Source organism: Leuciscus leuciscus (assembly GCF_965113295.1).
Source record: "Leuciscus leuciscus genome assembly, chromosome: 19".
Classification (NCBI taxonomy): domain Eukaryota; kingdom Metazoa; phylum Chordata; class Actinopteri; order Cypriniformes; family Leuciscidae; genus Leuciscus; species Leuciscus leuciscus.
This window is the reverse complement of record NC_138743.1, coordinates 19399434-19411915: the sequence shown is the minus strand read 5'-3', so window position 1 is coordinate 19411915 and position 12482 is coordinate 19399434. Positions and strand designations below refer to the sequence as shown.

The 12482-nt window shown below is 34.7% G+C and overlaps 1 protein-coding gene across 5 annotated transcripts in view; it reads left to right on the top strand.

Moving 5' to 3' along the window:
- The window catches only part of LOC309481662 (disks large-associated protein 2-like), a 172737-nt gene that overhangs the window by 106022 nt on the left and 54233 nt on the right, over nt 1–12482 (top strand). Inside the window, exon 6 of one of the 5 annotated variants that reach the window (XM_082146666.1) lies at nt 3017–6304. The exons of the other annotated variants lie outside the window; for them this stretch is intronic. Within the exon in view, the coding sequence (XP_082002792.1) occupies nt 3017–3849 (833 nt within the window). The 3' untranslated portion in view covers nt 3850–6304. Of the gene's footprint in view, nt 1–3016; nt 6305–12482 lie in introns of those variants that run through there. 5 annotated transcript variants of the gene reach the window in all.

Here is a 12482-nt window from a genome sequence, read left to right as displayed (position 1 = left end):
ATGGCCCCTCATTGGCCATCACAGGAAGGAGATCCAGGGGAAAAGAGCAGCTGGAGGGATGCCTGTCACAGGTATTATAATGTCAACACGCATACATCTTTCAATGGATATGTGTGTTTTTGCACTGCCTTCTCAACTAAATCAGGACTAGTCCTTTTAAAGACACATAACTAAAGGTCAGATTAGGGACAACCAGTGTTCAGTTGCCAAAGTAGCAATGCTTTTCCATGAAAGGCATTTCACAACTATTTTTTTTAATTATTATTATTTATTTTTTTAATGCTGTTGATTGCCACAGAATTTTAGTTTTTGACTATATAACAAAAAATGTCCTTACAGTAAGACATTCACTTACAATAAAAGTATATGGGGCAAGACATTCTAAAAGGTTTAAAAAATGTAAATGTGAAGATTATATATATATTTTTAGCAATATTATCACACTAGACTCATGTTAACATCTAATGTTTACAGTAAATCTTGTGGTGATATTTTTGCAACAGTTTGTATTTATACTGGTCCAATGCTTTGCCCCAGAAGTTCATTGTAAGTACATTACTGTACGTGCAAATGCATGTTTTGAGGGATGGGTTGAAATTCTGTGGTAATCGACATCATGTTGCAGATGCTGTCACTACAGCTTAAATTGAACCCGGAACATTTCTGTTAAAGACTGAATGGGAAAAGCAAATAATTTTAAATTTACATTTTGCTGTTTTTTTTTTTGCGACAGTGGATGGATAGGATTTCTTAGAATGTTTAAAAAAAAAATGGTTGGGTCATTTTTAACATTTTTCTCAATTTTTATACCAACCTTGGCATCCTTGAAGATCAAACATGGCCAGCAAAATGCGGTTGGAAGTAAGAGCTGGTGTGGAAGATTTCAGCTGTGATGGACAGTGGGATTGCAGCCTCTGCCTGGTGCAGCCCTCACAAAGACCTAACAATGTTATTGGATTGTACTACTTCTTAATATCGCCCCTATAATCTCCACATGGTCCAATCAGCTCGATAGATGAGCTTTTAACATATTCAATAGGGTTCATATCTCCTTGCCTGAATGATTGCGTGACATTTTATTGCCTTTTCATCTTTTCTGTTGCACAAAACAAAAAACACTAAAATCCTCCACATTTGCCACAATGCTCTGTGATTTGTTAAATGGATAAAAGCTGGTTGATAGCATTGAAATATTGTTTTTTAATGGATATGCTGTGAAGAGATGGAAAGGCTGAACAGATGAGATTTTCTGACGCGAGTGAGAAGGCAGTGTAAACACACATCTGAAGGCTAAATGTATGTGAGTAAAAAAGTGAAAGACCCTGACAACACCATGTGCTCGACTGCAATATATCATATTGAGTTTTTTGGTTTTCAAATGAACACTTTCATTAAACCAGTGGCGATTCTAGCCTTTCGTCAGTACAGTACACTATCAAAAAAGTTTGCCAACAGTTTGGATATAAATGGATAGTGTCTCTCAAGCAGCATGTGCAATAAAGTGCTGCTTTGTTTGTGACATTTGAAAGATAGATGTTTTGCTTCCTACAATGTATTGTAGGTAAATATCAACCTCATCCAGCGCTCTTTTTGTTTTCTGTCTTATAAAATATCCCAGGGGTGTCAAATTCCTGTAGGGCAACTGTCCTGTTTACCTCCAACTCTAATTAAACACAGATGAGCCATCTAATCAAGTAAAACATATAAATCAGGATTACTAGAAACTTCCAGGTGTTTTGGAGCTACACTCTGCAGGACAGTGACCCTCCAGTTTGACACATGTGAAATATCCCATTTCTATTTCAGTGTGAGGAACCGCTGCAAACAATTCAGTGTGTGAGTGAACTGCCCGAATAAATCAAACTGAATCGTGAAAAATTTTGCATACCTGTTTGTCCGATTAGATCAAAGTTTGATTCATTTGCAAATCTGGCATTGCTAGTTCTGATTCTAAACAGCTGATATATAAAGTGCATGAAATGATAGCTGGAATATTATCAAAAAAAAAAAAAAGATTCTCATATTGAAATTAACCCAGGGCTGTCCTTAGGGTGGTGCAACCGCACTGGGCCCCCTGCTTGAGGGGGGCCCCGTGTGAGGAAAGTACCAAGGGCGCCCCCGTTTCCACTACCTCGCACTGGACCCCGCCCCATGCTTGAGACGACTCTGTTACATCAATCCCAGGGGAAAAAAATGTCTTGCAACACCCCTGCATTAATCCTAGGGCCAGATTTACTAAACAGAGCAAATTAGCGTGAGAGCGCAATTCCAAAACAGCGCCGATGGGAGTGGAAAGTACTGTGCTTGATCTACTGACGACGTGCAAATTAAAGAACAGAGAGTCAGTTCATTTCCATAATGACCAACGCAATCTACCAGGTATTGCCTGGTTTAAGATGTGCTTTTTTTGGGGGCGGTTAATAATGGGGCAAACACCAGTATATTGACGAGCGCAAACCTTAGTAAATCACCTTGTGTGATTAATTTAAATACACTCCTCCCATAAATTTTGCGCCTGAAAGGGAAACGCCTACAAATGCATATGCAATTAGGTCAGCCACAAAATTGACTGTGTCCATGCCTTTTCTTTAGTAAATCTAGAGTGTCTTTAGTAAATCCTGACAGTATTTTTTTAACGCAAAAGAGCTAGCGCAAGTTGTTAGTAAATCTGGCCCCTAGTCTCAAACAGATATATTTACTTGCTTCCTGTGAAAACAAACTCGATTGTTGCATTAATAGCAAAACAGACTTCCCAAAACTTTTTCTGATGAAATCAAAATCCCATGTATAATATTTTTCTTGAGTCTTTCTTCATACTCCATGCTTGCGAAAGTTCCTGAATTTACTCTCCGAAACCTATGCAGTTGAGAATGGTGTGTACAGGGCCTTTACTCACATACTGCTAATGAGACATAAAACAAGTGTTGACGTTAGACAAAGTGAGAGGCTTCTCCAAATTCCACAGCTGTTCATCCCTTTGAATTTCCCTATCTCTATATTCAAATTTGTCTTCCAGAGGGGTATGATGCAATGGAGGGCATCTCATTGCTAAATGAGGATATTGAGGACGATGATGGCGCCAGCTCCTCAGCATATCAAGAAATCGAGAGGTTTGAAAGAGAAAATGCTGGACGTAGTCAACACAGCACCAGTTCCACAGTCACAGCTATCTCTGTTCCACCGACCTCCTCGCACGGCTACCGAGTCCCATGTCCGCCCCCGTCCCAGCCTCCACCAGATCCTCCCGTCCCGCAGGCTATTCAGGCTTTCAAGGAGTCTGCAAATATGGTGGCTGCCTTCAACATGCAGTGGAAAGAGGAGATATCGGCAATGCGCTACGAGCTTGCGGAGCTGCGCAGGGACGTCTGCGGAGAGCTCAAGACTTTCAACAGCAACTTCTTTAATTTCACCCAGTGCTACAACATGTGGACGATGTGCCGGGAGGCTACCACCGGCACCAGTTCCACTCAGTCGAGCGAGAGGGTGTCCGTTGGCGTCCAGACTGGTGCTAACGGTCTGGTGAGACAAAACACTGCAGACGCTTCAGTCATGTGTCAGCCCGAACCGGCTGCCTTCAATATTTTTGACCTGATGGAGCCTCCACGTATCGAGATCACAGAGGGAACTCCTGAAGGAACCTCGGCCACCAACAGCCCAACCAGCCCTGCCAGTCCTGATAGACCCAACACCGGTCCACCGTTGACCAAGCCGCTGGGAAGATCCAAATTAGACACTGGGAGGAAGAAGAAGAACTGCAGTCGAGCGGATGGTCAAAGAAGTGCCAGCCTTGAACTCTGGTGCAGAAAGTACACTAGTGGACCAATGTCCTACTTATCTCTATCATTCTGATCATTTTCATCACTGGACCCCAAGCATTGACTTTGTTTCTGAATCAACACTATATACCTGGGGGAAACCCTGCGCCCGGAGAAGAGCTTGTCGCTTTTCTCTTTGCAAAGATGCCGATATAGGAGAAAGTGCCGTTTTGGCGAAACGAGGATAGTGTAGCTATTCTAGATGGAAGCATTGGCTGTGCCAGATCATAAAATCAGTTTACATCACCACGTAAATGATTCATGAATGTTATTATCATTGTAGGGAATGTCACAATTTGTCTGACTGTCACTGTCAATGTTTTGTCCAAGGCTAAAGCAGTTCATGTGTGACAGTGGTGAATGATCTCACCACTCAATCTGACCAATTATGAACATAGTTGAAGGATAAAGATGGATCTTTAGAATGGTAGTTTTCAATTTCTGAGTATAATAACATCTGTGGTTAACATTAGCACCAACCACTTTGTTTTATACCATAAATTACACACACTCATATCTCTAACGTGAACATTGAAACCACTGTGTGGTTGCTAACAAGTTGTTACATAAGAACTACGGTATGCATGATGGAACCCACTTTATATTAAGTACTACCATGTACATTTAAATTAGGGCTGTCACGATTCCTCAATTAAATGATTTTTAAATTGCAGAGTAAACGGCAAAATACTAGAAATGGTGCATTCTACGAACAAGAATCCACGAACCGCATTATTAGACCGTTTTCTAAGGCTGCACAATGTATTAAAACCATTTAAAAACCATAGCATAGTACTATTGGGATTTCACAAAGATATAAATGCCCCACGGGTTTAATATGCGCTTTATGTAGTTTACTTATTTAAGTCTCAGAGCGGCTCAGTTCACAATAAATGCTGCTCCACGTGGACTGTTATAATTTACATGTGTCTCAAACTCCATCTCTGCATATGCTGCGAGTTTGGGTTGCCATTTCATCAGATTTGTAACGTAAATCATTTATAAACCTACGCCAACACAGGAGAATACAACAGTATGTTTCTAAATATGCAAACTGTTCATCACGATTTCAAAATAAAAGTTTAAACCCTCAATATGAATTTTGATGTCCACATATTCTGGCCAAAAGTGGCGTAATATTAAAGATTAAGTAAACATTTGAATTAAATGACATGTGGCCAAAATTAAACAAGGATTTGATCTGCCGTAAAGTGTAACAACAACCAGGGCCGTTGTCGCACTCTGCAGGCATTTGTTATAATACATAATGAATTGTTTATACAAGATGATTGTTTATATTATGCATTTTAACAGTGTTCTATGAAACCATATGATTACTTGTTTTTGATACTTTTTTTAACCAAATATTATTTTCTCATTGTTATTATGTATTTAATGTAATTTTAAAGGCTTAGGTCTTCGCTTAAGTCTATTTTTATTACCATAAAAACTCAGATTACTCGATTAATCATCAAAATAATCGACCGATTACTCGATTACCTAAATAATCATTAGTGACAGCCCAATTTTTTATTAATCAATGCACAATACAATGCACTTAATGTGTATTTACATGTTTTTATGTTGTACTTATTTATAAAAAAAAATGGTAATACTTTATTTGACAGTGTCCTTGTTACATGTTACATGTACTTACCATAGTAATAACAGTAAATGATGCATAATTACATGCAACTAACCCTAACCCTAAACCAAATCCTAATCCTACCCTAACCCTACAGTAAGTACATGTTAATTATTATTACTCAGTACTTAAATATATAATTAGACTGTAACAATGACACCTTAAAATAAAGTGTAACCAAAAAAATACCTACATGTAAATACATTGTAATTACACTACCCCTATCCCTTAACCACACAACTAAACCTGTCCCTAACTTTTGCCGTATTACACCTTAATAGCAGTGTTTTGCAACAGGAACACAAGTACATTGCACCAATAGATCTATTGAAGAGCACTTAGTACTTAAAGACACATAATATAAAGCAGGACCACTTGATAAATTGGATTGCCATTTATATTTTTATGTAGCAACTTGTTAGCATTTTTTTTAAAGTTTAAAACGTCACGTTTGAACCTTGACTTTGTGTAATTTATGCTGTAGAACAACATATTTTAACTTACTTGACATCGAAATTCTCTATTCTAAAAACCTTATAGGAAGCCCATTATATTGGACTACAAAGTTAACCACTCTATAGCCGTCACACAACGCTTTGCTTTTCATTTCAAGTGAAAATTATGAACCATGTACAGCAATCATGTTAAGCTACACCTGAATGGAACATTGGAACATTAGTGTTATCAGACTGGCATTCAGTTCATTTTGAAAATCTACTTTATGTTCTCAGTCTCCCAGGAAAGTCATGTATAGATGGATTAGTCACTAAATTCAAATGGTATTTTAATTCAAGCATAAGCCCTTAACATATTTACTGTAGCTCTGCATCTGCCGTGTACAATTACTAGCCTATATATATATATATATATATATATATATATATATATATATATATATATATATATATATATATATATATATATATATATATAGCATCTGTGGACTATTTACAAAGTAGTGCTGAGTGGTATTTTATGATTATAATACTTTAATCAAGGATGGAAAGAGATGCATTTTATTTCATTGAAACTATACAACGATGGGTATCCCCCTAAATTTCTGATTTCTCTATGGCTGCTTTTTGACTTCTACTCTCAGTCCTAAATATTTAGTTACAGCTGTGCAAGGTATTAGTAGTTACCAACACTAAAACATGGTTTTATTTCAACTCGTTAGTTGTTTACAATTTATAGAATTTATATATAACTGTAAATCACTGTAAGAATCACTTTTGTTGTGCCTTGTAAATCATAAATTATAATTACAAATAATATGAATAACCAATCACATTTTTATTCCAAAGTATGTCTGAATAGGGTTGTAATTGAAACTTGCCACTCTCTTTAAATCATTTGGTCAAAAAATATGATGTCCCTTTCATAAATATGATGAAAACCCACATAACTCACAGATAATTTCATAATTCATAATTTCATAATTCCCTGAATATGAACTGACTATCGCTCAGCACTACTGTAATTTTGATACTTTCTATGTAGCTTCACAAAATGATTGCTTTTTCTCATAAATATTCTGTAACTGTGACCTTGACTTCCTCACCCACGCAAACCTTTTTTTTATTTTTTTTATCAAGAATACAAAATGCGAAAAAGATGCTAAATCACCCCTTCCTGTTATTTTTTCATGTTTTGGGATTCCTTCTAATCATCTAGTTCATTTCCCTGGATAGTGATTCTACTTTAAAGATTTTTTCATTGTAAGTCACTTTTGCATTTAAGGGACCATCTGAATTTTTCTCCACAGGACACACACAGCATGCGTAACCAGTTATATATGCACAAAATGTACATAAGGTATTTAAATCAAATTATTTAAATAACATAACTTTTATTTATATATATTTATTTAGGGGTTTACTTACAGGACATTCAATCTCCATGTGCCACTATAATATAGTAAACGAGTCACTGTGACACTTATGGAAAAATTGCATTTATCCACCATTTATAAATATAGTTAACATAGAAAATAAGTATAATTTTAAAAATATAAGATAAACATTCCTTAAAAAAATATATTTTTATGTACTAGGTTTAAGTAGTTTATTTATAACAGAGGCTATATGAAACTATTTTGTTTACTATAAAATAACTCTTAATGCCAAAGTTTAAGGCAATATTTGTCTTTTGAAAATTAAGTATAGTTAAAGCCATGTGTGACCCTGGATCACAAAACCAGTCACAAGTAGCACCTGTATATTTGTGGCAATAGCCAACAATACATTGTATGGGTCAAAATTATAGATTTTTCTTTTATGCCAAAAATCATTAGGATATTAAGTAAATATCATGTTCCATGAAGATATTTTGTAAATTTCCAACCATGAATATATAAAACATTTATTTTGTAAGTGAATGCAGCAAAATCGCGAACATAAATGGACAACTGTAAAGGCGATTTTCTCAAAGTTTCTTTTTTTTTTTTTACCCTCAGATTCCAGATTTTCAAATAGTTGTTTCTCGCCCAAATATGGTCATATCTTAACAAACCATACATCAACAGGAAGCTTATTTATTCAACTTTCATATGATGTATACATCTCAATTTAAAACAAATTTACCCATGTGAATGGTTTTGTGTTCCAGGGTCACATTTCTGAAAAATGCTTAGTTTGGAATATTATAACAAAATTCATTATTTAGATTTGCCAGTGTTACCTTGAGTGGTAGTAACAGAAGTTTGCAATCTTAAATAAGAATTTCAGAAATATTCAAGAAATTAATCACAACATAATTTGCGATAGACATATTTCTATTTACCTTGAGTAAATTGTCAAATTCACTCACATCATTATACTTTAAAGATCAATTTTAGCATTTCTAACTTTTCAAATACCAATTAAAAAAAATTAATAATTTTGCATCCAACATTCATGAAAACAACTATCCAATGAAACCATCTTAAATCCACTAGCTCTATGCCACCAGTGTTTTTTTTTTTTTTTTGTCATTGAGCTAGCCAATTATTTGGCATTACAGACACCGTCAAATGTCCTTGCTCCTTTGCAAAGCACAGAGTGGCACAGTTTGAATGTACTGACACCGTCATCACTAGTGATGTAATTTCTAGGCTTTTTATTTTTTTAGCTCATTCATCTACGAATAGGGTCTTGCTGATGTGTGTCCTGTTGCAAATGGAGATATTGATTTATCATGCTTGGTGACAGTTGGCTTTACTGCTCTATTGCTCTAATTGGCTTAATTAAAAGAGTTTGAGATTATAGTTCAAAATGCCTTCAAAAACTTTTTTCAGACAATGCACACATTTAAAAGATAGTTCACTCAAAACTGATAATTCTGAAATCATGTTCTTAGACTTATGTTGTCCCAAACCTGTATGACTTACTACTTCTGTGGAGCACAAAGTACTGTGGAGTAGTTCACTTTAAAATGAAAATTAGTCCATGATTTACTCACCCTCAAGCCATCCTAGGTGTATATGACATTCTTCTTTCAGACGAATACAATCGGAGTTATATCAATAAACACCATAATCATATATAAAATAATATAATATTTTTTATAATATAAAAATATAAAATAATAATCAGTTTGAAGTTTAAAAAAGTGCATCCATCCATCCATCATTAACTAACTCCACACGGCTCACAACAGAGTTTGTGTAAGAAAAATATTCATATTTAAAACTTTATAAAGTAAAATAACTAGCTTCCGGCCAAACGAACATACGGATTCCACTTAAGTCTAAAGCGCAACTTATGCGAGTAATGCGACATACTGCTGATATTTATACTACGCCATGACGCACTACGCTACTTCTGACTTCTACTTCTGTAAGTTGCGCTTTAGGCGTAGAGCTCGCGTATGGCCGGAAGCTAGAATTTTACTTTATAAAGTTTTAAATATGAATATTTTTCTTACACAAACTCATCGCTTCACTTCAGAAGGCCTTTATTAACCCCCCAGAGCCGTGTGGAGCACTTTTATGATGGATGGATGCACTTTTTTGAGCTTCAAACTGATGGTTACAATTCACTGCCATTATCAAGCTCGGATGCGTCAGGGTGTTTATTAATATAACTCAGATTGTATTCGTCTGAAAGAAGAAAGTCATATACACCATAGGATGGCTTGAGGGTGAGTAAATCATGGGGTAATTTTCATTTTAAAGTGAACTACTCCTTTAATGAAAGTCAGGTCAAAAAACTTTGAGCCTATTAACTTTAATTGACATTTCATGTGACATTTTTTTAAATATCTTCTTTTGAGAAGAAGCAATGACATGAGGCTGAGCAAATGATGACAGAATTTCACATTTTTGGGTGAACTATCCATTCAAATAGTGAAGATATATTGTTTGGGCCTCTTGACTTGCTCTGTGTTATTTAGATTTTTTGCCTCATTTTTTATTCTGTCAGAAATAAGAGAATCACTTTGAAACAGTGACACAGAGAATGTGTGTAAACAAATGTATGGATTTTAGAAGCATAATTGAACATTCCATTATATTACAAATGTCCATGGTGTGGGAATCAATGATATGCTGTATATTTTAACATGAGCTTTACCCAACAAGGGTTTAGCCATAAGAAATAAATTAACAGCTTAAAAGGCAGACGGAATTATAAAAGAATTTGTATGATGCATTATTTATTTTTTTGTGGTGTAAAGGACCTATGAACTGTTATTCAACATTCAGATATAATTTAATGGTTTATATTGCTTATATTTATACTTTCCTCTCTAAAACAATTGAACCACAATAGGCACCATACTGTTTATACCTACAGAGGACTGATGAATTGTTCCAGTTTTAATTTCTGTTTTTGATTTCCTAAGAGACATGTTCAGGGAATGAAAAGATGTTTGTTTAAAGGTGCTGATGATATTGCAGATGTTCTTTCAATCTTACGACCTTCATTCATTCTATGCAAGTCTTGTGTTTTTCTGTATGAGTCACTATTGTGTCTATTTCATTTTAAACAGCACTTAAAGGGCAAGATGAAGCCCTTAGATATTTTTTGACAAACCTTGCATGAATCTCAGGCATTTATTGAAACCCTTTGCTTCTTTTGTTGCTGTTGATAATGTTGTTATAAGTATTTGCATTTGTTTGTTATGCTAATTCATTCTGTTTCAATGTAGCAGCTACATTTTTACCATTGTCAATACAGCAAGTAAAGAACAATTGTGTACAGTATGGTTATAAAGGAATAAGGCAATGTGTCCTCTGTAGCTGTGAAATTTAGATGTCATGATGATGATTTATTGAGATAGTGAGATTTAATTGTATCATCAAAAAGGATTTTTTTAAATGTAGCTTGCTTATAATTTTGTGCCAAAACTACAATGAAATAACATGCCCCCTCTATTAACAGATGTCATATTTGATCAAACTACATTGTTATTTATAGGACTGGAATTCTAATAATAAAATAATTATTGAGTATTTGAGATTATGGGGGCTTAATTTTCAGCCCAAAATTAAAATTCTGTCCTTTTTTACTCTCATGTCATTCAAAACCTGTATGAACTTACATGTTCTACGAAAGAAAGAAAACCAAATGTTTGGAATGATTTAAGTGTGAGTAAATGACATACATTTGTCATTTAATTCTCCAAAACATGTTATATGTACTTCTCTTTACAAACTAACTGTGATTTAGATTTGTTTTGATTTTTTCAATGTATACATGCCTTATGTATTTTCTTTTTCTTTTCAGTGATAAACATAAAACAAAGGAAATGATTAACAGATATGACATGGGTTGTGCAGATGTTTTCACTCATTTGACATCAGAATTTCATGTGGGATCATAGCTACACTGCTGTGCTTAAAGATGTGTTGGAAAAAAAGAACCATTTTGAAAGTATGTTTATTTTACAAGTAAACATATTGACATAATAGGCATAATAAATAAAAAACTAATAAAAAAGAATATTACAAATGCATACACCTCTCCGACCGTTTACTTGAAAGAATTATTTAACCACATACATTAGTCACTTGCTAATGTCCTGACCCTGTATGCCATCAACCAATAGCTCTCTTTCAAGTGAAACTGAACGCTGTGTCATGACGTTGATGCTATGGGAACACTCCTGTGTGAGCCGATGTCTGAAGCACAGACATCATGGATGTCATTTTGTGGAAAAATGCTGATTGTATTGGCCAACAGCGTAGTCAGTTGATGCACTGTAAAAAATGATTTTTTGGTGAAGTAAATACTACTGAAAAAAAAACAATGTAATTTACATGAAAAAGTTAGTTCAGGCAAGAATAAAAAAAACGAAGTAAATTCCATATCAGTACTTAATTCAAGCGAGTAGAAATGAAAGCGTAAATATCAACTCAATAAAATTAAGTAAAAATTACTCAACTTTTCTGATACTGGGGTTCCCATCATGCACTGGACCTTGAATAATTAATGAGGTTCATTTTTCACTGGTTTCCAGCTGTATTTACACTGTCTTATCATTGCTTTTGTTGTCAGGATTAGTAACTTGCCATTTTGTCACATTTCGAGTAAATTTTCTGCTCAAAATGACACATTCAAGCACAAAAACGATCCATCAAATGTTACCGTCATTGTGTAATTGTCTACCAAGTATTGAGGTCTTTGCATTCACATGATGCTTAACATCTGACATGATGTAGTTTAAATTACTTAGATAATCTAAGTAAAACACATACTATAAATGACTGGTATAATTCAATATTATTGTTTGAGTGAAATGTAATGCAAAGGAAATTTCAACTAAATCGATAATAATCAACCTTTTACTAGCCAAGTTAAAATGACTTATTTTCTTTGTTACTTTCACTTAACTAGGTTAAGTAAAGTTTACTTAATTCCATATTCCAAGTAAATTTAACTTAAAGATTTCTAATTAAAGCTACTGATAAATATGTTTAGGTTTTTACTTGGCAAATCTTTGTAAATGTACTAGCATTTTCTGAGTGAAAAAAGTTGGCTAGCTTTTTTCAAGTAAATCCTACTCAAAAAATGTTTCAGTGTGTAGTGCCACAGCATCACCGA